Here is a 25676-nt window from a genome sequence, read left to right as displayed (position 1 = left end):
ACTTGATGGGCCAAGAAGTGTGTTAAGATATTCAGTATTCAATGTGTGGCCATACCATGAATTACCATAGACTAGACTGGATGCCAGAATTCAAACCACAAATCTCAGTTGTAAAGGGTGGGCTTTCTTAGTTTAATTAAATTAAATCTGTTTTGTAGTTTGAATTTTGTAATTCCATTTCAGTAATGTAGTACATGTGGTTTCCTGTCAGGATGTCTTTGTGGTAATAATCTACCACTGTGCGTGTCTGGAAAGTGAGTATTCACCTTTTTAATTTCTCATATTTTGGTGATATCTCCTACCCCTTATAAGCACACACATTTGGCAATTGAATGCCAGTCCTTGACTAATCATTCATGGGGTCCCTAGCCAGAAAACTTGCATCCTGTTTGCTTCCAGTATGTGTAGGGGTAAGGTTGTTTCCCTCTTTCTCCTGTGAAACTCCTGAGCTCACTCCTTCTTGAGGCTGAGCATGTGGGGTTCGTACAAGCACTGAAAGGGAAGAGGTTGAACTTTAGTGATGCTTGTAAGCTCTCATAGCATTTGAGGTCTATTATTCTTATCGCTCAGAATAGAAGTAGGGGAGTGGTTATGTTGGGGATTGCCAAAACCAATGGAGTGTTTTAATGTAGTAGTTAAAAAGGGCATAATTTGGGGATAATGTTGAAGTACATCTGGTATACCTAATCACAATTTTCATTTATAATGTCATTGCCTATCCTTTTGTGAGGGAAGGCAGATGATGAGATTATAGCCATAGCAGTGGTAGATTTGGACAATTATACTGAAAGTAGAATGAAGCTCAGGGGACATGTTAGCTTGCTTGTTGTTATGAAGTTAGACTTTTAGATTTGATGGGTTGTTTAGCTAAAAACCTTACCTACCTTGATAGTTGTCCTATTTGTCATGATCTGTGTATTTTTAAAGTATGCTGCATCTAGAGATTTAAAGAAGTTGTCTAGCAAACTCTTGTATATCACTTTAACTGTAAATAAATGACATTGTTCTCATTATTAAATATTACCTTTTTGAGTCTGGTTTTCATTATCTGTATGCAATGGGAATAGTCTTGTTCTTAAATAAACTGTATTTAGAGCTAATGGAAATTGCTAGTCTGACAATCTTAATATATACAGCAGGAGCAATGCAGTCTTCCCCAAATGGCTATGTCAATGTGCCTGGAAACCTGATGTGGGGAATGGACTCTAGTTATAAGAAGGGAGTTCAGTCATTGACCTGTCTGCTGAGATTGCCACAAAGGTCCAGTTGTGATGCTTTGTGATGTGGATTCCTGCTGGGCGGAAAATAGGCTGAGATCACCAAGCTCATTTCATGTAGGCCACTAGGTAACTCTCAGTTGGTGGCTGGTTTTTGTTACTTTGGTCAGTACTGTGCTTGATTCACTACAAATAAATTGGATTTCTGTAATAAGCCTTCTCCTATGGAACACCTGTAGTAAGGCCACATTTGTTCCTTTTAACAGAAATACTGTGTTTATCTTTAAAGGCCCGATATAAACATTAATACTAATGTTTCTTAACTATTTTTGCTGTGCATGGACAATGAAATATGGTACATGTGTACTCCCTGACTCTCCCTTATACCTAAACTTATTGCCACCAGTTAAGAGTGCTAACCTTGACTGGGTTTGTTTGCTTATTAAGTGTAATGGTCTTTGTAACAGTTTTTGTGAATTACACTGGATGTCACTAAAGTGCATTCAGACCATGGCACAGTTATCACATATTGCAGCAGCTACCATCTATTTTTGGAAATCTGTAATTTTCTTGTGGAAAAAGCACACAGTTTAGTGAACTATAATGTAATATCATTTGTCTTGTATTTTATGTTGTTGAGAACTCAGGATTATTGTCAGAGGAAGGTGTTTCAGTCTGACTTCTTATTCTGGAATTTCTTGGAGAGATTTCTACAGAATTTATGAAATGCTACATTAATTTTTGCTGTAATATTAATGGTATTTCTTGAAGAACAAGAGGAACCAATGTATTTATCAGAGCTGATGCATGGCAAAGTGTCGAAAGATTATCATCCTGCATCAGGCATTTTCCACCCAGAGACAACTGAGGAATGTCTACGCTGAGTTATGTTTCTTCTGTATATTTTGTTCACTTTACATGGAAGCTTAAATTCTCTTAAGATCATGTAGGCTACAGTTCTGTGGAATATACATTATTTCTGAACTAAGATCTGGGTTTTTTCCCCTTTAGCTGAACACTTTGCTGTCGTCTTCTCAGAGCTCTTAGCAAAACTTTCTCTATTACTTAAATATTCGTGAATTGTAGGCTGTACTAGTATCATTTGTCATCTTTGTTTGTACAGCTTTAGCCCCATGTTACCCAGTAGCTAACCTTTCATTACTATTACTGGGAATCGTTTTCAATAGTCCATTCTAAATAAGATATCTTCACGCACTATTATTTTGATGGTCCATTCTGCCTCTTAGATTATAAGCTCAGAGCAGGGACCATGTCTTGTTCTGTACAGTTGTAAGCGCACTGTTTGCCTAAAAAATATGATGCTTTATAGATGTCAGAAGGAATATGGCCAGCCTTACCACTGGGTGTACCAATTCATTGAATCAATATGTCTGGATGATTCTTGGGAACCACAGTGGTGAAGAAAAGCAATACCATATAGAGAACTGAGGAATGGGTTAATGGGCCACTAGATAGAGGCAAATGCAAGAATGCTGCCTTTTTACAATCACTAAATGGACAGTCTTATTTGGGAGCCATTATTACATTTCTATATTGAATAGAGGTCATGTGCAGTGGCTGTAGGCTTCTGATCTGGTCTAATGCAATTGAGAGGTGTCAAAGTTAAGGATAAACCTTTCTGTTGCCATTTTGTTACTTATTCAGTACCAAAATATCACAAATATCATTACTCGGATAGCTTAACTATAATGTATGTACAAGTGTGATGAACATATTTTACTATTGTCAGCTCTAAATTACTGCTTGCCACAGTGAGTCTGATAGTCTGTGTGTGCATGTACTTACATTGTGAGAAAACAGTACAGTAATTAAAAACTTTAATGTTGCACTTTTTAATACAGATGAACATTTAAAAAAGATCAGATGTTTGGGTTGTTCTAACTGTAACATTTGAGTTGACATTTAAAGGTGGAGGAACGTATTAAATAACCTAAGTGTCAATGATAAATTTTTGAAGTCTTAAGATAGTGATGAAAACAGATAAAAAGATGAAGTAAAGCCTGTGTCTGTATACGCTTCTTAAAATTTTAACATGGGTGGTTTTGGTATACTTTAAATAGGTTCTTAAATGTCAACAAAATGTCTTCTCTGTTTTTGATGCTCACTTACATTTGGATTGTTGATATGTTCAGAAAAGGGACTCTAAAAATGACATTTGGGTGATCGTACTTATTCTCATTTCATGATATATTAAATTTGCGTAACTGAAATATGATTTATTTTAACTGCCAATGGTACAGTCTCATCTGTTCTCTAAAAACTGAGCAAACTTCTTGCTCTTTTATCCATCATTGCCAACAGACTTTACAATTAGCACATATCTTGCAATTTGGTCAATGAGTCTGAATGTAATATAGATTATGGTTCTGCACTTGACCAGTAGTGAACATAAAAATATCTTGTCTTTGTACTAAAAAAGGAAAGCAGATGTGACTGGCGAGACTCACAGGGAGCAGATGTCCATTACCTCAGTTTTAACTTTTGTAAGATCGCTTTTCAGTCAACCATCCTATAAACATGTAGAAACAATGGTCGTCTTCATGGATCAAGGGTTAAAAAATAATTGTTAGAAGACCTTCTGGATATCTCTTAAGGTTACAGCAATAACATTAAAGGAATTGAGAAACCTTTTTAGAGGCTCATGCACCAAGGTTTTTCACTTTATTTTCATTCTCTTAATGACTATAGCTTTTTCTAATAAATGGTTAAGCATAAGGGACATCTCATCTTCCCAGTAAATGAGGGAGAGTTTATGAATTTAATAATAAAAAAGGAGGGGGAAAGAATGCTAAATCCTGAAAGTCAGCAGGAGACAATCTTGGGAGTACACTGAATTGAGATATTGCAGTGAACTCAGAGGAAGAAAGGATCTAGAAGGAAGCAAGAAGTAAAAGATGCTGAGACATCTGCACTAGTGAGAGTCTACAATAGCAAGCAAGTTGAAAAATCAGAAACAATTACACTTTAAGTTTAGGAAAGGTAGAGTTAGCGTAGCATGGACCATGCAGTGTACTTCTGTCTGTGATTTCTTTATTAAAAAAAAAAAACTTTGCAGTTTTTAAAAGCTGGGTAGATGTTGCCAACTTACAGGATAATGAAAGATAATTAAGCACCTTACTTCACTGGGCAGTCCCACGAACATTATTCTTCACTTGAGAAGAGCAAAAAGGCTGACTGCTGCAACTGAAGGAAAACAGCGTGGCGTACTTAGAACACGATGGCCGTCCTGAACAGTGAAAGAAATAATCTTAAAATGAAAATAACTGATCCTATTAAGGGAGTTTGTCTCATTCTGCCCACTCATCTATTCAGACTTTACATTTAGCCATTTTTAATTTCCCAGGTAACTTTATAGCTGTCTCTGAAATGTTTACTCTTCAGTCAATGGCTCAGTGTTAAATAATATATTACTCAAGTGGTGAGTAATATTTTTTTCTGTAATTAAACTGAACCATCTCACTTCTGTTTTAACTGTCTTCTGTTCTTGTTAGTGGGCAGTGAAGTGACATGTCTAGTGTTTTGGGGTATTTTTGGACTCTTAACTGTTCTCATATCTTCCTCTGCAGGGTAGACATTAATAGGGACAAAAAAATAAGCGCTAAAGAGATGCAGCGTTGGATCATGGAGAAGACAGAAGAGCATTTCCAGGAAGCTGTGGAAGAGAACAAAATGCATTTCCGAGCTGTGGACCCTGATGGTGATGGTAGGAGAACAACATTTATCTTGTGAAATAGTCATTCTAGGGCATCTAAAAACATTATAGCTAGAGGTCAAACTGACTATGGGCTGCACATTTAATTGCTCTGAAGCACTCATCATAGGCCAAATCCTAATCCAGGGGTGGCCAACCTGTGGCTCCAGAGCCAATGTGGCTCTTCAGAGGTTAATATGCGGCTCCTTGTACAGGCACCGACTCCAAGGCTGGAGCTACAGGTGCCAACTTTCCAGTGTGCTTGGGGGTGCACACTGCAGAACCCTGGCTCTGCCACAGGCCCTGCCCCCACTCCACCCCTTCCTACCCCCTCCCCTGAGCCTGGCGTGCCCTCGCTCTCCCTCCCCCAGCCTCCTGCATGCCATGAAACAGCTGATCGGGAGGGTGGGGGAGGCGCTGATCAGCGGGCTGCTGGTGGGTGGAAGGCTCAGGGCGCGGGATGTGGGGGCTGCTGATGTATTCCTGTGGCTCTTTGGAAATGTACATTGGTAAATTCTGGCTCCTTCTCAGGCTCAGGTTGGCCACCCCTGTCCTAGTCCCTTTGAAGTCCATGAGACCAGTTTCATCTTTACATTTGTATCATTCACTGGGGAGGACAATAGAGGATTTTTCTTCTCTGAAGACTTGACTGCACTAGGAGAAACTTTCTTAATATTTTCCATGATTGCTATCTCTGGTTCAGCTTTACCAACATTAGTAATATTGGGAGCTCTCATTTGCTCCCACAGTCACTTTTAACGTCATGTATATCATGTAACCTTGCTCAGGGCAGGTCTAATTGACTCTATTTAAAAACGCATATCAGTATTGGGGCTTCCAACATTACTAATGCTGGCTGAGATGTGCTGGTGTTGGCAACGGTCGGAAATTAAAAAAAAAAAAAAAATCCCCAGGGTTATCAGGGCCTTAGAGTTGGTGTTTTATTGACTTTGCTTTCTTTCAAGAGAGCAGATTCAATGATAACAAGGTAAGGCAAAAGCAGTATAGTTAACCAGATAAACGTAGCTATTAGATCTTTGATCACTCTTTGGGAAGCTACTTAGTTTATAATAGAAAAGACTTAAAAGGAACTTAAAAAGAAAATTAAAATGGTTGTCACTGAGTCAGATTGAATCCTTAGGTAGTCCTACCCATTAAAAATAATGTAGGGACCAAATTCTGCCCTTGGTGATGCGTTTGAGCTCTCATTGACCTCCAAAGACATAATTTTGACCGTTAGAATGGACAACCATAGGAATATTTCAGGCCTTACCTTTGTGGAAAGGAACCCTAGTCCACTTTGAGGAGGATTGGTTGGGAGGTATTTTTGCCATATCACTGCTCCCAATGAAATTTACAAGTGTTGGGTGGTTATGAGTAAATGTGAATGGATGTGGTTCTTACAGATTGCAGATGCGTAAAGGGTTTTAATAGATGATTTCAAAAGAAACAAGACCAGAAGCTTGGATTTTAAAATGTTAGACTATTTTTGACGTCTGAGATATGTCTCTGTCTTACAGGCCATGTGTCTTGGGACGAGTATAAAATAAAGTTTTTGGCAAGCAAGGGCTTTAATGAAAAAGAGATTGCAGAGAAGATGAAAAACAATGAAGAGCTAAAAATTGATGAAGAAAGTAAGTATTTTCAGTTGCTGATACCAGCATATTTTGCTAAGAAAAGCATTGTACTGCTCCAGTTCTTTGACGAGCAGTAAATTGGCTGAACTGGCAGCTTAGAAATCAAGACTCAGTACAGGACTACTGTTCCAGCTGTAAGACTGCATCTGCTTTGGCTTTGAAAGGAGACAGAGGTGAAATGCCACAGAAGCTGCTGCCAAGAATGAAGAGAGGAAAGGAGCTGAACATTAAACACCACCTTGCATGATCAGGTCCTTGAGAGCCCTCTAATCCTATAAAGATTGGGCCCTACATTTTTAGGATCACTAGATTTCAGTTTTGCAATTTTCACCTTTTTAGCTGTGATTTATAAACTGGGAAATTCACTTCTCAATAGAACAGCAAGATGGAGGGGTGGGGTGGGGGGGAAGGCAGAATAAATTGGTTATTGTGCCCAATGTATTCTACAGCAAGTGCAGATTAGCCCAGGTCATTGTTTACTTTGAGAAGTAGGAATGGTCGTGTGAAAAAAGAAATACAGCATAGCCCCATTTATCCAGTCTAATGGGGACTGGGACCAGATCGGATAATCTGGAGAATGGGAACATGCAACACTGCAGCACCATCTAGCAGCCACAGGAGAGAGTGCCTGCTTCTGGACCTCTGCGAGAGCTGGATAATGGAGGGTTGGATAAATGGAGTTCTACTGTGAATTCTTTTTCTCTATCCTGGGCTGGGTTGTGTGCTGGGTTGGTACAATAGCTTTTTGTTTCTGAAGACTTACGGTCAAATTCTTTGTCCAAAGTGAAGGTGGGTTAGGCAGTCTCAACTTTGTCCTCGTTCATCCAGTGTGCCCTGTGATGCTGGCAAACCAGGGGCCAGCTCTTACCAAGTCTATAGGTGTCAGCTGAGTACTGACAAATTCATAGCTGGAAACCAGACCAGATCATCTATATGTTTCTGCGTACCCACCTCCTTACCCCTTGACTCAACATATTCAATAGCAATTTCTGCAGCCTCCATAATTGTGGAAGGTTGTAACTACCCATAACAACTGCTCCTGTACCATCAGATGAGTTTTTCATAGCCCCTGATCCTATTATCAATTTTTCATAAAATTACACATTTTATGCACATATTCAACATGAGTGATACTGTCAAACATTTTAAGATTCCTATACTTCAAATTGATAGGACTCAGATGTAATCTTAAACCTTTTCAATATATTTTCTTTAAATTTCTTATACATCTTAGCATCACCCTCCTCTGTATCATTAAAAACTCGTCTTGCCTCCCCAGTTATTCTGGTCAAGAGGACTGGTATCTACTTATCCTTTGAAATCTTGTGGATACCATACAGTCGCTCAGAGATGGACAGGAACTCCTCTGTACAGTCAGTCTCTTGATAAATTGGGCAGGCTTTCTCCCTGAGTGGAGGTATACTCACTCGCTGGGGATGCTGCTTTTGCTGCTCCAGTTCTTTGAGCTGCAGTGTGTGAGCTTCCATCTGTTTCAGGTGTGCTCTCTCCTCAGCTTCTAGTTCCATGCATCTTTCGTGAGCTTCCTCCTCCTGGGTTTCCGTCTTCTCCTTGATCTGCAATTCCACCATCAGTCTCTGGTGCTCACGTTCTTCCTGGGTTGCCCGGAGCTTCAGCTGTACCAGTCAGTGGCTCTGGCATCTGGGGCAGAAGGTACTCGTGCCCCACCTCTATTCCTTTCCCTGCTGCCTAGTCAAAATGTATGCACAAAGCTCTCAGTTGCTGATTTGAAGCTATCCTTTCAGGACTTTTCAAGGGGGGTAGGGGCAAATCCCAAGGGAAGGGAAATCCCCCTGTCCCCCAGGTTAAGAGGGGGGAGGAGGAGTCTAGAAATAAACCTAACCCCAACTTTAATTAAAAAAAAAAAAAAAAAACCTCAAGGAAGGCCAGATTTTAAAGCCCCTTACCCAAAGGCAAGGCAGGTAGTCTGCTACACTGCTTGGCTCCCAGTGTGATGAAGTTAGGCTGGACAGTTATAAAGAGAGTGGTGGTTTGTTTGTTTTTTTGTCCCAGCCAAATCAGGTTTTTATTGTATACCTGCCACATTCAACTACAAAGACCAGAACCAGTCCAGAACGTCAAAGCTCAGGGCTACCACCCATACAGATGAGACCTTCATTCTTAAGACAGAAAACTCTTGGAGATGGCTAGGAAAGCACTCCTATCACCAACACACTCCATGGAAGGCAGGTATACTAGTTCTAGATTGATAAAAGCCCTTTTCCCTATAAGCTGAAAAGGGGTTACCTCTGGTCAACTAGGGACATATGAGTCCAGTTAAAGGCTGCCTGGGACCTTTTAAAAACCACTTCTCTTGTGAGAGAGGAGGAGAGGCAAGCTGCTGAAGGGCTAGTGGGAGTAGGGAGAAAGATTTCTCTAGGGTAGGAGGCTGCACTCCTTCCTACATGGAAAGCTACCTAACTGCCTGTTTAGGGGAAGGACCGGCACCTTGGGGCCAATAACAAGGCTACCCCACCCCCAGAGAGGGGGTAATAAAATATATTCCCCTTTGTTTTGTGTTATGAATTTGTTTCTTTTGTTTGGTGGAGGAGTACTTGGGCCTGCCCCGAGACCTACCTCAAAAATAATGAGAAATAAACCCCAAGTGGCAAAATAAACACCATCCAGAGTGGGGCTGATTTATTCCAGGCCACTCCCACTATCAGAGAGGGAAGCTCTGAGCCTGGCAAAGTGGATGAGGTGCCTTGCGACTCCGGCCATATAAAATCAAGTTACCCAAAGCTTAGATTCCCCCACAATTTACACTCCCAACCCTTGGTGTTAGTGCCACGACCGTTGCCCCAGGCTCAGCAGTAGAGGAGGAGGAAGAGCCAGTGAACTATTTGAGGACTGAGTCTTGGGAAGGTAATGAAAAATGTATTAAGGATGCTAAGTTAAATGTCATAGATTGTAAGGGCTGGAGGGACACAGCATCCCCAAGTCACTTTGGTTAAGGAGAGTTTGGTGAGAGGAAGACAAAACTCCCTGTAAGAGTTTAAGTGTAATGCTTTGACTGAGTTCTCTGTGACTGTGCCTCTGGCTAAGATCCACCCTGAGCAGGGGAATTTTAAGGGTGAGGTCATGGTAGCATCAGGAATTTGTTTCCTGCTGATATTTTAATAGGTAGTAACATTTTAGCCATGTCTAAGCAGGTTAATGTTATAACTCGCAGCCAGAAAGAGGGCTCCTCTGTCCACAGACAAAGCAGGGAGGACTGGAAAGGGGCTGGGGGAATGCCCTCAGTTCTTTGCTGAGTGTAATAACTTTTCTTCAGAGGAGGAATTTGAAAATGCCATTGCTGTGGCCAGAATCTGCTCTGAACTTAAGTGAGGCTCAAGAGGAGTTTGTGAAGGCTGAACAAGCCGACCCTTCTCTGGACCAAGAGAGGGTTGCGCCTCAGAATAATACCCCTGCTGGGGAAGAAAAAGATAGTTTTTTTGTTTTTGTTTTTTGGTAGAAGGAGACATACTGGTGAGGTTTGCAAGCAGGTAGTTGTGCCTGAGAAATATAGAGGAGAGTTGCTGCAGATAACTCATGATTGTCCATTCACAGGACACTTAAGAGTGGAAAGAACCTGTGACAGGTGTAAACGGAATTTGTATTGCCCTCACATGTTTGAGACACTACAAAATTACTGTAAGAGTTCTGACTTATGGTCAGAAGTGTAAGAGATTAAAGGGACCCTGCAAGGCTCCTATACAGCCATTGCCTATAATCAAAGAGGTGTTTACCAGAGTGTCTGCAGATATTGTAGTATCTAAGCCTTCCAGGACTGGAAAGAAATATATACTTGGTGTGGTGGATTCTGCCACCAGGTATCCTGAAGCCGCAGTTTTATCTAATATCAAAGCTCCGATGGTAGCCACTGCCCTATTCACCATTTTTAGCAAGTCGGTTTTCCCAGGGAAATTGTCATAGAATCCAAGAAAAGTAGGACTGAAAGGGACTTCACTAGGTCATCTAGTTGAGTCCTCTGCACTCAAGGCAAGACTAAGTAATAACCTAGACCATTGCTGACAGGTGTTTGTCTAACGTGTTCTTTTAAACTTCCAATGATGGAGACTCCACAACCGCCCTAGGTAACTTGTTCCAGTGCTTAATTACCCTGACAGGAAGTTTTTTCCTAATGTCCAAACTAAACCTCCCTTGCTGCAATTTAAGCTCATTGCTTCTTGTCTTATCCTCAGAGGTTAAGGAGAACAATATTTCATCTTCCTCCTTGTAACAACCTTTTACGTGCTTGAAAACTGTTATGTCCCCCCTCAGTCTTTTCTTCTCCAGAATACACAAACCCAGTTTTTTCAATCTTTCCTCCTAGGTCATGTTTTCTAGACCTTTTAATAATTTTTGTTGCTTTCCTCTGGACTTCTTTCAATTTGTCCACATCTTCCCTGAAGTGTGGCACCCAGAACTGGACACACTACTGCAGTTGAGCCTTAGCGTAGAATAGAATGGAAGAATTACTTTTTGTGTCCTGCTTACAACAATCCCAGAATGATCTTTTTTTCTTTTTTTTTCTTTTTTGCAATAGTATTACACTGACTTTTATTTAGCTTGTGATCCGCTATAATCCTTCCGCAGTACTCCTTCCTAGGCAGTCATTTCCCATTTTGTATGTATGCAATTGATTCTTCCTTCCTAAGTGGAGTACTTTGCATTTGTCCTTATTGAATTTCATCTTGTCAGACCATGGTGCAAACTTCATGTCTGTTGTCTTTAAAAAGTTGTGGGAGTTGTTTGAAGTGAAGCATTTAAAGGCTGCCCCCTATCATCCAGAAACTAATGGTCTGGTGGAGAGATTTAATGGAACTTTGAAAGCTGTACTGAAAATGTATGGCACCAGGTGAGAGAAGGAGTGGGATGCGTTACTCCCTTATTTGCTATTTGCATGCAGAAGTGTCCCCCTAAAGTCTTTTGGCTTTGCCCCCTTTGATCTCCTGTATGGGAGACAGGTTAGGGGACCCCTAGATTTAATTCGAGGCTTTGGGGAGGGTAGTACTGAGGAGACAAGACAACCTATAGGGGAGTATGTCACTTGTTTTAAAGAGAATTTACAAGCTGTGATGGATCTGTTGCAACAGAACCTGGAAAGAAGTCAGGAATCGCAGAAGGCTTGGTATGATAGGCGTCCTGAAGAAAGATCATGTGATATTGGTGATTTGGTGTTAGTGCAGATTCTAGTGAGGAAAAACAAAATGCACAATTGTTGGGAAGCATTGTCAAGAAGCCCCATGGCAAGGGAGCTGTACAAACTGTACCTGTCAATAGATGGAAAGCTTACCACAAAACGGAGATGGGAGTGACTATGATTTGTTGTGCTGATAAGGGAACGTTTACTGACCCTTTAATTGATTTGGTCAGGGACAGTAAGGAAGAGACTCCTCTGGAGAGCACCGAGATGTGGGAGGGTCTGAAAAGCCCCAAAGCAAGAAATGTTAGCCCCTTTTAAGCATCACAGACAGGTATTTTCCGACTAGCCAAGTTTAACTGACAGGTTGGCACTCTCAGTCAACCACTCCAGACAGTGTGACATGCCCCTCCTCCACTGCAGTTTTTGCATAGTGGGTGGTCTTTTCTTAGGAGATACTTAAGACTTGGTAACAGAAGATCTGTCAAAGCTGTTAGGATAACGGTGGGTTTGAACTAACACTGTCCCTGTTACTAGCCAGGGTTTTGGGTCTCTTTCTCTTATGAGGACCAAATCCAGAAAACATTCTCCATTTTGGTGCTGAATGCTTCCATTGCTCTTCTGTTCTTGTGGACAAATATATAGCATAGCGAGCTGATTAGTTAGTAAAACAGTGTGCAATTTCAGTCCTATTGCAATATTTTTGTTGATTTTGTTTATTAAAATGATGAGAGGGTGGGATTTGCAATTTGCAGAACATTATCATTTATATATAAACACAAAATATATGCAAGAAACTATATGAAGTGTATACTGTCTGCCTAGCACTCAACGAATACTACAAATATAGCGGCAAAATCAGATCAATTCAAAGCCTTCTCATTTCCATATTATGCAAAAAGAGATTCTTCAGGTTAGTGAGATTGAACATTGCTCTGTGCCATTCTGCAGTTTTGTGTTGAACCCCACCTGTTGCTGTTCTAAACATGGTTACTGTTTAAGGAGTAATTTCTTTTCCTGTCTCAAAAGTATTAAATTTACTGTTAGTCTTTCCTTGCAGGAATTAGTCATTTGAAAGTGGGTTATGTTTCCACTCATCAAAAGGCAACTAAAATGCAAATAGGCCTTTGAATTTTATGCAATACAGGTGTTTTCCCTGCCATATCTTATGGCATTGTGGTTAACTACAGTTTACAGGAATGCTGATCAGATAAAAATGTTTTAAGATTTGCTGAATAAGGAAATTGTGTGTACAGTTAATTTTAGTACCTGGGCAACAGACAACTGAGCTTTGTTTGAGAAAATTAAGCTAATTGTCTACCACTTCCTGAGGATGAGGACAGGCAGAATTACTTTTCATTTAGTCTCTCTGTACAATATCTTATTTTGATTAGATAGTCTAGATAAAATATTCATCATGTTGCTCTGAAGGTCCAGGCTATGTGTAAGGATGGCACTCTTACTCACTAATTGTGTAAATGCAACATAGGGCTGACCTGCAACATCCCTGCCATTCTGATACTGGGACATCCAAAGTGTAAGGGCACTGGGTGGTAGTTTGGTGCGGCAGACTAGGTTGAAACTATAATTTCACTTCACCTGTGACAAAATTGCCCTTTTCCTATGTAGATTTTAGAGGGAGCCCGACTCGTGATTTTTAAATATTTAGGGTTGTCAATGATAAGACTGTAAGCAAACCTTGCAACGAATATATGCTCAGTGATGCTTATGAGCAGCCATGTGCACATCAGAATCTATTTTAGGGGCCTGATCCAAAGTTCATTTAAGTCAGTGGGTAGTCTTTTCATTAACTTCAATAGTCATTGGATCAGGCACTTACTGAGAGCAAGAAAGTTGCCCAGGAAACTTGGATTTTCTAGTTCTCCTTTTCAAAATATGCGTTGGTTATTTTAACTCCTTTCTGGCTGGCTCCTGGTATTACTCTGACTAGCATGTTCTAAAGCTGGAAGGAGAACTTGTTGTAAGAAATGGACAGAGGGAACCTCAGTTTAAAAAATAAACAGTGTAAACTGTAGTTTGTGCTTGTTTCCAAACTTGCCCCATAGTTGGAGTACATACTAAGACCATTTGAAGGATTCCTCCCGCCCTCTGTGATAAACCCTGTTCTAAATTCTGGGGAAAGATCATTAATTGTGAAATGGCTCTAGAATTATAGAGGCAACTGATACTTTCTTCCTTATTTATAATTTAACAGCACCCAAAAGCGTGTTAGACAGTTCCCAAAACAGATAAAACATGATCCCTGTCACAAGGAATTTACACATTAATTTTGGACTTGCATCACAGGATTATGTAGAATGTTGTTGGGTCTTGCTAAATGTTTGTTGGCATGGTGGGTGGGTGTGAGAGAGAGGCTGGACTTCTAGTGTTTCTGTCCTTAAAAATGCCCAAAATAGGAGGAGAGAAACGTTATGTATTTAATCCCTTCAAGTTCAGTTTCAGTCCCAGACTGTCTAGATGTGTATTGTAAATTATATTGCAGATTAAAAAACAACTCTGTAGTGTACTTGCAGTGGAAACTATTGTTCGGATAGTAATTTTTTTCAGTCAGTCAAATTCAGGAAAACATCCGCGTTTAAAAAAAAAAAATGCTTGTCAGCCATATGACGCGTGCAAAAAAATGAAAGGAACAGAAGCGTAAGCTGGCCTTTTTTGTTCCGATATAACTCTGTGCATGTGTGGTTAAATTTGCATCCGCTCCTTACAGCAAAAATGTTCCACTTACTAGATTCTAACCATAACTGAAGAATTTGCAAGGTTTGGCTCTATAATACAACCAATTTTTTTAAATAAAACATTCTCAGATACTCCAATTCTAATATAGAACACTTGGATTACTGAGAGGAGTTCCAAACTCATTGAAATGTAAATTTAGTTTTTACTGTGCAGCTGGAGTGATGACTATGGTTAAGGTTGCCACAGCATTTCCATTTTAAGCTGTTTAAGTCTTTTATAAGTTTCCAAAACTTTCATCTATTGGGCTGAAATTTCACAGGTTTAGTCTTTGACCAAGGTCTTTGGAGTGTTCTTGTTTTTTGTTTTTGAAGGCTGAGTCAAAAATGATTCAGACATAAGGTACATTTGTGGTACATGGTACATATGGGGGGGTGGAGTGGAACCATCCCCCCCCCCTTTTTTCTTTTAATCAAACTTTAAGTATGGCTCTAGCTGTTTGAAATTGATAGAATTTAGAAACTTGGAAGGAACAGATCCTTGAGAGTGCCTATGACTTTCTTCATAAACTCATAGATTTTAAGATCAGAAAGGACCATCATGATCATCTAGCCTGACCTCCTGCATGTCGCAGGCCACACAATCTTACCTACCCACTCTTGTAATAGGCCCATAGCCTCTTTCTGAGTTACTGGAGTCCTCAAATCTTGATGTAAGGATTGCACAGAATACCAGCAGAGTACCAATACCAATAACTTAACTTGGTAGATACGCTGAAAAATCTATAAGAGCAAATCAGGTTCAGAGAAGTCTGTTTGGATTGGGGACATTCAATGAACACTTAAGCGGTGTAGTGTTTTTGTGATTTAGTAGGTGACAGTCTTTTGTCTTTTCTGAACCAGTTACCAGCATGGTGGTAGGGGGTATTGTGCTGCTAAAGATGATCTTTTAGATAAGCCATAAAACCAAAATACTGAGTCTGACAACTTGTTGCCATTAAAGATACCATGGCACTCTTTTTCAAACAAAGAAGTGTTAACCCCATTGTTTTGGCTCTCTCAATACTCTCCATGTCCTGTACTAAATTGTTTTGTAGTATTAGTGTTTGCTAAAATTATTTTTGTCCCAAAGGTAGCTATATTTCAGTGGCATAGGAAATGATTTCTTTGTATAGTTGGGGATATTTTGGAGTGAAACATTCCATCATTGTAAGAGATTACTTATTTAGTACCCTGAAGTATTAAACCAGGTTCCAGCTAACAGGTCAGTCTATCTTACATAAATTCATTCATGAAAAATTGTGTTGTATTTTAACAACTGTAAATAAAATCTATATTATCCAAATACAGAATATTATACTACTATTAAGTTTACAGGGCTGATTATTACACTTTTTTTTTAGCACAGGAAGTTTTAGATAACCTGAAAGACCGTTGGTACCAAGCTGACAATCCACCTGCTGACCTGTTACTGAATGAGGAAGAGTTCTTGTCTTTTCTTCATCCGGAGCATAGTAGGGGGATGCTGAAGTTTATGGTCAAAGAAATCATCCGTGATCTAGGTATGTCAGTTATTTGGGACCTGTGTACCCTACAAAACTTACTGTTTGGGGACATGTTACATCATGGTAGTGTTACGAATTACACCTGGTAGGACACGCACACCAATGCTGCGAATTACACCTGGTAGGACACGCACACCAATGCTGCGAATTACACCTGGTAGGACACGCACACCAATGCTGCGAATTACACCTGGTAGGACACGCACAGTTCGAATCTAGGCTGAGGCACAGAAACAAAGTCCACAACAGCAGAGTTCCCAAAAAACACTAAGTTTATTACGCTCGAGCGTGGTGCCCCCCTGCTAGCCAGGGGGGACCACGAATATAGATTATACAAAGGTTATATACTTTCTAGCAAAGCATGTTGCCCTCGTGCATCGGAAACCTTAGCCAATAAACAAACCCTTGTCTTATCTACCACCTATCCCTGCTTGGTGCATTCCTCGTGCTATACCAGTATGTTAATTACACAGCATGGTCCTAAAGCCATGCATCAGTAACTTTTATTATCAGAATGGGAGGCCTCACGTCAAGGCCAAGAGACAGGGAGTTAGAGACTGACAAAAACCAGATACTGGGAGTCAAGGCAGGCTGGAAACAAGGAGGGGAATTTTCACAGGAATTCAGTATCTAAGGATCAGTATCTAAGGATCACTCCTCCTGGTGTATGATGTGCTGGCATTTAAACAATGGTGGGCTCCAAACCAAAATGGAGTCACATGTGCTAACTTTTCCTTAACAGTAGCATCCTGGAACAAACTGAAACATGATTTGATCTTGTATGTGTGGATGGGACCAAACTGCTATCATCAGGGTACAGCTCTGGAGGCAACTCGATGGAGTTGCTCCTGCTTATATCAGTGGTGAACTCTGCCTGTAACACAATACTAACTCTAAGGGTGTTATAGATTTTGGTTCATTGTATACGGGCAAGACCCAACCATACTACAGTATGTTTGGGTACTGCTGTGTTACTACAAGGTCACTCAATCTGGTAGATTGTAGCATAGATGGATTTGATGCGTGTTCTCGTCATTTTATGATTCAATGGCATGAAGGACTCTCACAGGGTGACACTGGCCCTATAAGAGGGAAGGTGCTTGTGCACCCATGATTGGTCAGTTGACTCCAGTTAGTCTTAAAAGAGGGCACTGGGCACTAAAGGGGGAGATATCAGCAAGTGAGAGCAGCCTGAGATCAGGACACTGGAGGAGTTCCCCGAAGGAAGCTGTGGTGGCTCCTGGGGGAAGGCTGAAAGCAAGAGAGCAGCAGAGGGAGTTGTTTGCTGACTTTTAAACCTAAGAATCAAAACTGAGGGCCAGAGAGGGTTGAAGCAGGGGTGCAGTAGACAAGCTTATCCACTGATGACTCCACGCTAGAGAGCTGGAGCCAGAGGAACAGTGGAAGGGTCTACCTCTTGGCCTGTCTTAGACAAAACAGTTAACAGAATAGAGGGCATGACAGATGCTCCCATGAGGAGGATTAACTCCCATAAGAGAAGCTGGGGTGGGGGACGCTCCGCTCGGAAGAGCGGGGTCGCACTCGAGCTGAAGGGCTGGGGTGGCGGTCCTGGTTCAAGGACAGGAGAGGACTGACAAAGAGCCTGGGTGTGGTGGAAGACGCTAGAACATAGTATGTGCTGTGTCTGAACTTGAGGATCTGAGACTGAGGATGGTATGCGCTGGGTGTGAGAAATGAACTACGTTTGGGACTTTCGTTATGGATTATTTGAACTATGTTTTAGTAATAAACCAGCCCCAAAGAGGGTATTAGTGAGTCAAGAAAGTTCACATGGAGTTACTGGAGAGTCTGAAGGAGGAAAACTGAGGTGTTCTGAGCTCGGTTGCCCTTTGACAAGGACGCTGTGGAAACTAACTACTTTGTCCTTTCCAGGTACCACTAGTAGATTATCCAAAATCATACCTTTTACGCATGTTAAAGTAGGAAATAGTCGATATTTCTAAGAACTTAATACCTCAACAAGTGTTCATTGCCACAAAATCATTGCTGTGTTTTTTAACTTGTTAATAGTTCAGCAAAATAACTTCTCTGCTTGTTGGAATGTAAAAACTGTTTAAATGCAAGAGTCTGTGTCGGTTCTGGAATATATCTTAAAAGCATGATGGATGTTCCTGTTTATCTAGGATAGGCATGCCCAGATTTGATGGTTGTCAATGCTTCTTTACAGTTATATCAAAACAAATGAGCTTTAAATGTTATCACTTATACCTAAGGCTCTGTGTATGTCACGGAGGTCACGGATTCTGTGACTTCTGCAGCAGCCTGTGCAGCTGATCCCCGGGAGCCACCTGAGCAGCTCGGGCACTCCTGGCCAGTTGCACTGGCTGCTGCTGGGGCAGTCTCGGGCCTCCCCATTCTCCAGCAGCAGGAATTTGGGTGTGGGGGGCTCAGGGCTGGGGTTTGGGGTTCAGGGCGGTGTTTACCTGGGGGGGGCTCCCCAGAAGGGTGACAGGAACTCCCCTCCTTCACCTCCTAGTTTCACATGCTGCCTCCATCCACAGACACCGCCTTCGCAGCTCCCATTGGCCGTGGTTCCCAGCCAATGGGAGCTGTAGAACTGGGGCTTGGGGTGGAGCTAGAAGCTGGAGGTTGGTTTCTCAGGAGCTGGGTTGGGAACCCGACCCAGGCCTGCCCACTTCTCCAAGTACCCATGGTGCCCCCCAGGGCTGCCCCCCCTCCCCCCAGCACAGGTTTAGTCAGGGGTATATAGTAAAAGTCATGGACAGGTTACAGGCCATGAATTTTTGTTTGCAGCCTGTGACCTGTCCATGACTTTTACTAAAAATACCCATGACTAAAACGTAACCTTCGTTATACCATTCACAGGCAAACATCAAATACATAAAATAAAATTGTGATACCTCTCATTGGACTACTAATAGAGTCTGGTTCATATATTTAACTTTCCTCTGTCACCATTTTAATTAGAATGATTGATGTATTTTTATAATAGTGCTAGAACAATTCATTATTTCAAAAACAAATTCACAATCATCAGTAGTAAGTCTTAAAAAATATTACTGCAAATCCTTCTGTAGGTTTCTTCTAATGCACATCGCACACTTCAAAGATTACAATATCAAGAAAAGATCATTTCAAACATCGACAAGGAAACACTTGTCACATATATTAAGAATCCCTACTGCATTAAATTAATGTTGTTAAAATGTCACAAGTCCAGGGCTCTGGAGACCCCCAGAGTTCTCATTTTTCCAAATTGCATGTCAAGAAGAAATTCAACTTGTATGTCTTTCAGTAAGGGACTTACTGGAATAATTTTCAAATAAGTACAAGTAAAGCCTTAAGATATGCATGGGAATTTATACTATAAACCTTTACAAACTATGGAAAAGTGTACATTGTGAAGACTCTTTTAAAAACAGGTTAAAACACTGTGGCCAATTTGTGTGCATGCTGGCGAGGATTAAAAACATGCTGTCATCATTCATAAACCAGAAGCTGGTTTGAAAGGACACACATGGTTTATGAAAGTGGCGGTGAAGCGGAGGGAACAATTGTGTTCTACATCTAGCCAGACTGGCTGACCAGCTGGTGCACAAAGCCCTCTACTGTCCACACAATAGTGAGCTGTTAATTGACAGTACGTTGCATGACTCTTTTTTTTTTTTTTTAACTTTCTCTTCGGTTGGAAAAATGAAATAACTTGCAAGTCAAGATTTCTCAGTTGAATCATTCTTAAAGCATGTGAGTTTTTTGGCCTAATATCCTTTGAGTGTCCTTTCAGAAAGAACTGGTTCCTGTTTGTCACTTTATTTGCAGGTGAGGGGTAGTGTAAGCAGTATATGGTTCATTTTTCTCTGCTGCTCTGCTTCAGATCAGAGATGGCATGGATCACCCCTAGGCATAAGCAGTTTGAGCAGTATGAACTACAGAACTTCTTGCACCTAGGGAGTTGGGTTTGTGCCTATAACCAGAAGGTCAACACTGAAACACAGGGTTTATCTCACTTAGCCAGCCATTTTCTTGACTGATCGTTTTCTACTTTAACTGGAAACATAACTTAGACCGGATAAAATTGTTATAAGGAACAAATGGAATCAGTTTTATAATTTCCTCACTTACACTTGTGCTGGAACCACAGGGTACCACCAAGAGCCTTGAACTCTAGGAATTGTTCATGTCTTACTTCTTAATGGACACTTGTAAGTAGACTCCTCACTCCAGTTGTTTTTTGGCTTGCATTACAGATCAAGATGGAGATAAGAAACTCACCCTTTCAGAGTTCATTTCCTTGCCTGTTGGTACAGTAGAGAACCAGCAAGCTCAGGATATTGATGATGACTGGGTGAAAGATAGAAAGAAGGAATTTGAGGAAGTGATTGATGCCAACCACGATGGCATTGTCACCATGGAAGAGCTGGAGGTGGGTGACTCTGAAATCATTATTTTATTTATGTATATCGTTGAAAATATGACAGCACTTTCCAAACCCAGAGGAAGCCAAAACCTGGCCTCAAATGAAGGGTGATGGAAAAGATGCAGTTCTTATGCTTACATTTTGGACCATAATATAACCAGGTACAAACATAGAAGGATGCTAGAGTAACTTTAGCTTACATGCCAGGTTTTTGTTTTTTGTTTTTGTTTTGTTTTTTGGGGGGTTTTTTTGTTTTGCTTTTGCATATTGCCTTGCATAGGAATTTTTAAATGTGTAGTGCACAAAACCAAATCATTGATAGGAGTAGAAGCACACTTCTGATCTGAATGTGAGTAACTGACAACCTGTGTATTCAAATTCATTTAAAAAAAAAAGTGAGAACCATGATTTGTGAATATACTTTTTTCAAAAGTCACTTACCTGTAAAAGTTGCCAAGTAGGTGCGCCATCGACTTCACCACATGCATTTGTTGTTTGTTAAGAGATTTTGATTCTGAAAAGACTGGATTGTTAAAAACATGAAAACTAGAGATGAATCAGATTAGGCAGACTATGCTCTGTCTTGCTATGTGAAGGAGTCCTAGAGTTAATGAGTCTTTTCTCACTGGTTCTCCCGTCTAAGGGAGGTCACGTGTGTGTGGGTGCGGGGAGGAATAAGATTAGTGAGCAATAAGAGAACAAAATTCCAGAAGGTAGATGCTCTGTTTAGATGCTTATTAAAGGAGTAATCAGTAACATGTGCAAAAAGTTCTGAGTTCCAAAATCTAAATTTGGAATAGTAGGGAGGAAAGTGAACTCCTCATTTCTGGCCCCACCGCAGAGCCCGCACCCCCCAACCAGAGACCTCACCCCCTCCCAAACCCCAACCCCAATTTTTTTCAGCATTCATGGCCTGCCCTACAATTTCTATTCCCAGATGTGGCCCTCGGGCCAAAAATTTTGCCCACCGTTGCCTTATAACATGGGATACAGATGTTGTATGTGAGATTAATGCATGCAGCAATTTACAAGCATTCAATAAAGTCTAAATGCTAAAGACGTTTTTATAACTTGGGTACCTGTTTTACCAGTACTAACACACAGGTGATCCAGACTGATTCCAGCTATGTATTTGTCAGTATCCAAGTGAGCATGGGGACCTTGGTGTAAGTTGGAATCTGGTTTGCTAGTGTCACAGTATTGCATGTCACATTTTTGACACTGGGTTTGGAGGAGGCTATCTAGATCAAAAGTTTCCTTCAGAAATCCTGGTTATTTGATAGTTACAAATACATCTCAAATTTTAAATATTGTGATTTGTTCGCTTCACCTGTCCCAGGTCCTCAGTGCATGTAAAGCAATGCTTCCTCCTAAAAGTGACCACCAGTGCCCACACCCATAAATCATGCAAGAAAAGAAACCTCTTACAACTTAATCTATATTTTTTTCATTTACTCAAAGCCTGATGTCGTGGAAACTTCTGTAATTTGTTTCCGTTTTAATGTTCAATAGAGCCAAAGTTTAATAGTGTCAATTCTTGTGTGAAACTAAGTCATCACAGAAAATGGGACATTCTTAGCAATCTTATCAAAACAGGTGATCACATTTGGTTGATGTGTTTTTTGTTTCTGGGTTAGTCATTGTGAGAGATTTTAATTTGTATCTTTCTAGTTTCCATTTTACAAAAATCTGCCAGGCAGAGAGTAAGTCTTAGAAACCATTGGCACCTTGAAATTACTCTGGTAGAACTTGTTGCTGCTTTATCTGACTTGAAGAGCTTTACCTATATCATGAATGGAATCCTTTTTTTCTCTCCATAGTGGAATATTTTGAGTTCAGAATGGGGGAGAGTCCTTACAAATGCCTTGTGTTTTTACTTTCCACATGTGTGGTGTCTGACTGATAAATTCTATTCAATAATAACTTAAATTGAAAAAAATCGGGTTTTGTCTTTTGAAAGAAAAACCTTCCTTTATCATGAAAATCTACATTGTTTAAGAGTAGCAGCCGTGTTAGTCTGTATTCACAAAAAGAAAAGGAGGACTTGTGGCACCTTAGAGACTAACCAATATATTTGAGCATAAGCTTTCGTGAGCTACAGCTCACTTCATCAGATGTATAAAAGTGGAAAACGCAGTGAGGATGTTTTTATACATACAGACCGTGAAAAAATGGGTGTTTATCACTTCAAGGAGAGTGATCACTTTAGATAAGCTATTACCAGCAGGAGAGTGGAGTGGGGTGGGGAGAGAAAACCCTTTGAAGTGATAAACACCCCATTTTTTCACGGTCTGTATGTATAAAAGCATCCTCACTGCATTCTCCACTTTTATACATCCGATGAAGTGAGCTGTAGCTCACGAAAGCTTATGCTCAAATAGATTGGTTAGTCTCTAAGGTGCCACAAGTCCTCCTTTTCTTTTTACATTGTTTAAGAAAGTCTAAATGAAGAGGCAACGGGTGTCTTTTATCTGAGGTTTGGTCGTTTTGTCAGGGCACAGATTCCTTAAACCAGTATCAACAGAACGCTTATTGTGCCTGTGTGTCTCACGCACATGCTCATAGAATTTGTTAGAGTTGGGAAGTGAAGTGACTTTAAAATGGATCCAGGGCTTCCATCAGAGACTTCCTGATCACATTTGCTCAGGTTAGAAGATCAAAGATATTGTTTGTTACCCGCACTGCAGGCTAAACTTGCTTTCTAAAAATCAAGCTGTATTCTTAATGTCTCCTACAGTTCATGAACAACCAGATAGCAGGCATCTGCATCTCCTGGCAATTTTGTGAACAAAGCATGATGCAGAGTGGGTTTCAGATAATTTCTCTCATCAGTCATATGAGCTTTACTTGTAAAAGAGGTCTTGTAATAAACGCCTATGCAGAAAAGTGTTAATCCAAAAGATTGAGGGTTAGCCTATCAAAGAGACCTTAACTCAGCCTCTCTACTTGCAGGTGTAATTTTCCTCGGAAAAAGAAATTGGGAGGAAACAAAAATAAAAAAGATCCCCAAAGTTGTCTAGTGGGGCCTGAGCAACCACTACTTTTATTTTGTGTGGGATCTTTCCTTGCCTGATTCTAGGTCTAATCTGGTGTCTGGAAACTTGCAGACGTCTCTTACTTTCTGTCACTGACTAAGACTGCTGGAGGCCAATTTCCACATCAAACAAATTGTAGAAATACCAGTTGCAGTCAGCCACCAGCTAACATCAGAGAAGTTTTGGACTTTTGGTAGAACCAAGGAGGGGATGGGGTTTGGAAGGACCTTTGAGAGGAAAGTTATTGACCGGGCAGACTGACGTATTTTGGTACTTTCTATCATTTATATTCATTTTTGGGTCAAATAATGGAGGCCTCAGTATTTTCTCAAACAGTCAAAGGCTGAGGGTTCCAAATTTTGGCTTCGAGGCATGTGCTGTACTGCACCCAATGGCAGAAATTGAATCCTTTCTTATCTGTTGTAGAAATACATGGATCCTATGAATGAGTACAATGCCTTAAATGAAGCCAAGCAGATGATAGCTGTGGCAGATGAGAATCAGAACCATCACTTGGAGCTGGAGGAGATCCTGAAATACAGCGAATACTTCACTGGCAGCAAGCTTATGGACTACGCACGTAATGTTCATGAGGAGTTCTGATCATGCTCATCTCTGCAGAGCTCTGAAGCACCTTCTTGCTTTCCAAAAACAAAAAGTTACCTTGCTGCTATATGTGTTGTGTGTGTATGATGTGTTGTCCTAGACTTAAAAAAAAACCCCGTCCATATAAAAGAACTGCAGTTCTCCTTTAACCTTCAGTATAAAGAAGGAAAGGGCTGTAAGTAACAAGGCAAGATCTGGACTAACCAGTTCATACTACCTTGTGCAGTTATTATAGCTGAAAATTCAGCTTAGGCCTTGTGAAGGCATCTTTAAATATCTAACTTCTCTTGCCTACGAAGCTGCTGATCTATGAAAATCATCATTAACATTGGAGGATCTTAGTTTTTTTTAAAGGGGATCGTTTCAGATATTTCTTTTCTGACAGCATTCTAGGAGAATCCAGCAAGGAATTAGTTGGCTTAAAAGCTGCATTGGTTTTGCTCAGCACAGGATCCTTTATATCTAGGGGTGTGGATATGTACTTTTCAGCTCATGAATGTCAGCTGTAAATTGCATCAGAGGTGCACGCTGTCTTAATGCAGGTGGGCTGATTAGGTTGTGTTTTCAGCTGCCTTTAATATATATTCACCTCACTCACTTCTAAATGTACTAGAGCAGCCACTAGCTGGGTGAAGAAAAGAAAAATTTGAACACTCTCTTAAAATATTCACTCTAAATGAAAGGCTCCATCAGTTGAATTCTGACTGCTGAGGAGCTTATTGATATTCACCATTGCTTTTGGCTGGACAGGCATGGCTTTCGTTGCATTCCATTATACGAATGAGAAGCCTGCTGCATCTGAGTCAAAGTTTTTGAACAGAGTAAGTATTTTCTTTTAGCACTCTGCTGACAGGAACCATATGGCTGGAAAGAACAGACAGCCATGAGAAAGGAAATGGCAACCACGTTGATTTAAAGGCTGTCCAACCCGATCTGTACTTTTTTGGTTCATCCTCCTCCTCTTCTTGCGTTTTTCACAATACGTTTTAGTCTGGATATTGGGTGTGCAGTGTTGGAGACTATTAAATAACTGCTTTTCCAACACTGCTTTCACAATCTGAAAAATTACTTTCCTTTTTAAACAGGAGTGTTTGAAATTTTACAAGTGAAATCCTTTTTTCGATTTAAAGCAGAATGGAAACTGATCTACAGTGTCACAGAAGTTCCACTCTTGTGCTGTTCTGCAGCTGTGGGAACGAGAAGCTCATTTTAATCACTTTCATTTCAAAACTGTTCACATATCTAAATACAGAGAGGGGAATGTCTTAACCTGTGAATGTTCAGGGAGCTGCAGGGAGAAAAAATGGATTCAGCTTTTAGAATCATGAGCTGTGTTGCAACTAATTAGAATTCACTCTGTCTGTCTGGTTAAATTTGTTAAAACTAGTTAAATGAGTGGAACTATTTGGTTAGGTCTCACAAGCTAATCCCTACAAGTAGGATTGGTCTCAACCTCCACTGGTTTAATGTATGTCCCACTCTTCTCTAGCTGTACTGTGCTCTAGCAGAGGCAGTTCAGAACTTCTTAAGGGTCCTTGAGCTTTTTGGTTTAATCTGTTTTGGCGGTAATCTCTATGGAGAATCGTGTAACACCATGGTCATAGCCACTCATGTTTAAAATAAAAAATGCTTCACTTTATTCTAGCCTTACCCTTGCTGTAAAAAA

General features: G+C 40.6%; 1 protein-coding gene across 3 annotated transcripts in view; it reads left to right on the top strand.

The window, feature by feature from the left end:
* SDF4 (stromal cell derived factor 4) overlaps window positions 1–24105 on the top strand; it is a 33763-nt gene extending 9658 nt beyond the window's left edge. For all 3 annotated transcript variants that reach the window (XM_073316916.2, XM_073316914.2, XM_073316915.2), the window contains 5 exons: window positions 4805–4941; window positions 6450–6563; window positions 15809–15967; window positions 20200–20375; window positions 23831–24105. In XM_073316916.2, coding sequence (XP_073173017.1) covers window positions 4805–4941; window positions 6450–6563; window positions 15809–15967; window positions 20200–20375; window positions 23831–24007 — 763 coding nt within the window. In that variant the 3' untranslated portion in view covers window positions 24008–24105. The remainder of the gene's footprint in view (window positions 1–4804; window positions 4942–6449; window positions 6564–15808; window positions 15968–20199; window positions 20376–23830) is intronic.
* Window positions 24106–25676: the final 1571 nt, after the last annotated feature.

Source organism: Lepidochelys kempii, chromosome 18 (assembly GCF_965140285.1).
Source record: "Lepidochelys kempii isolate rLepKem1 chromosome 18, rLepKem1.hap1, whole genome shotgun sequence".
Classification (NCBI taxonomy): Eukaryota; Metazoa; Chordata; order Testudines; family Cheloniidae; genus Lepidochelys; species Lepidochelys kempii.
This window is presented reverse-complemented; position numbering and strand designations above follow the sequence as displayed.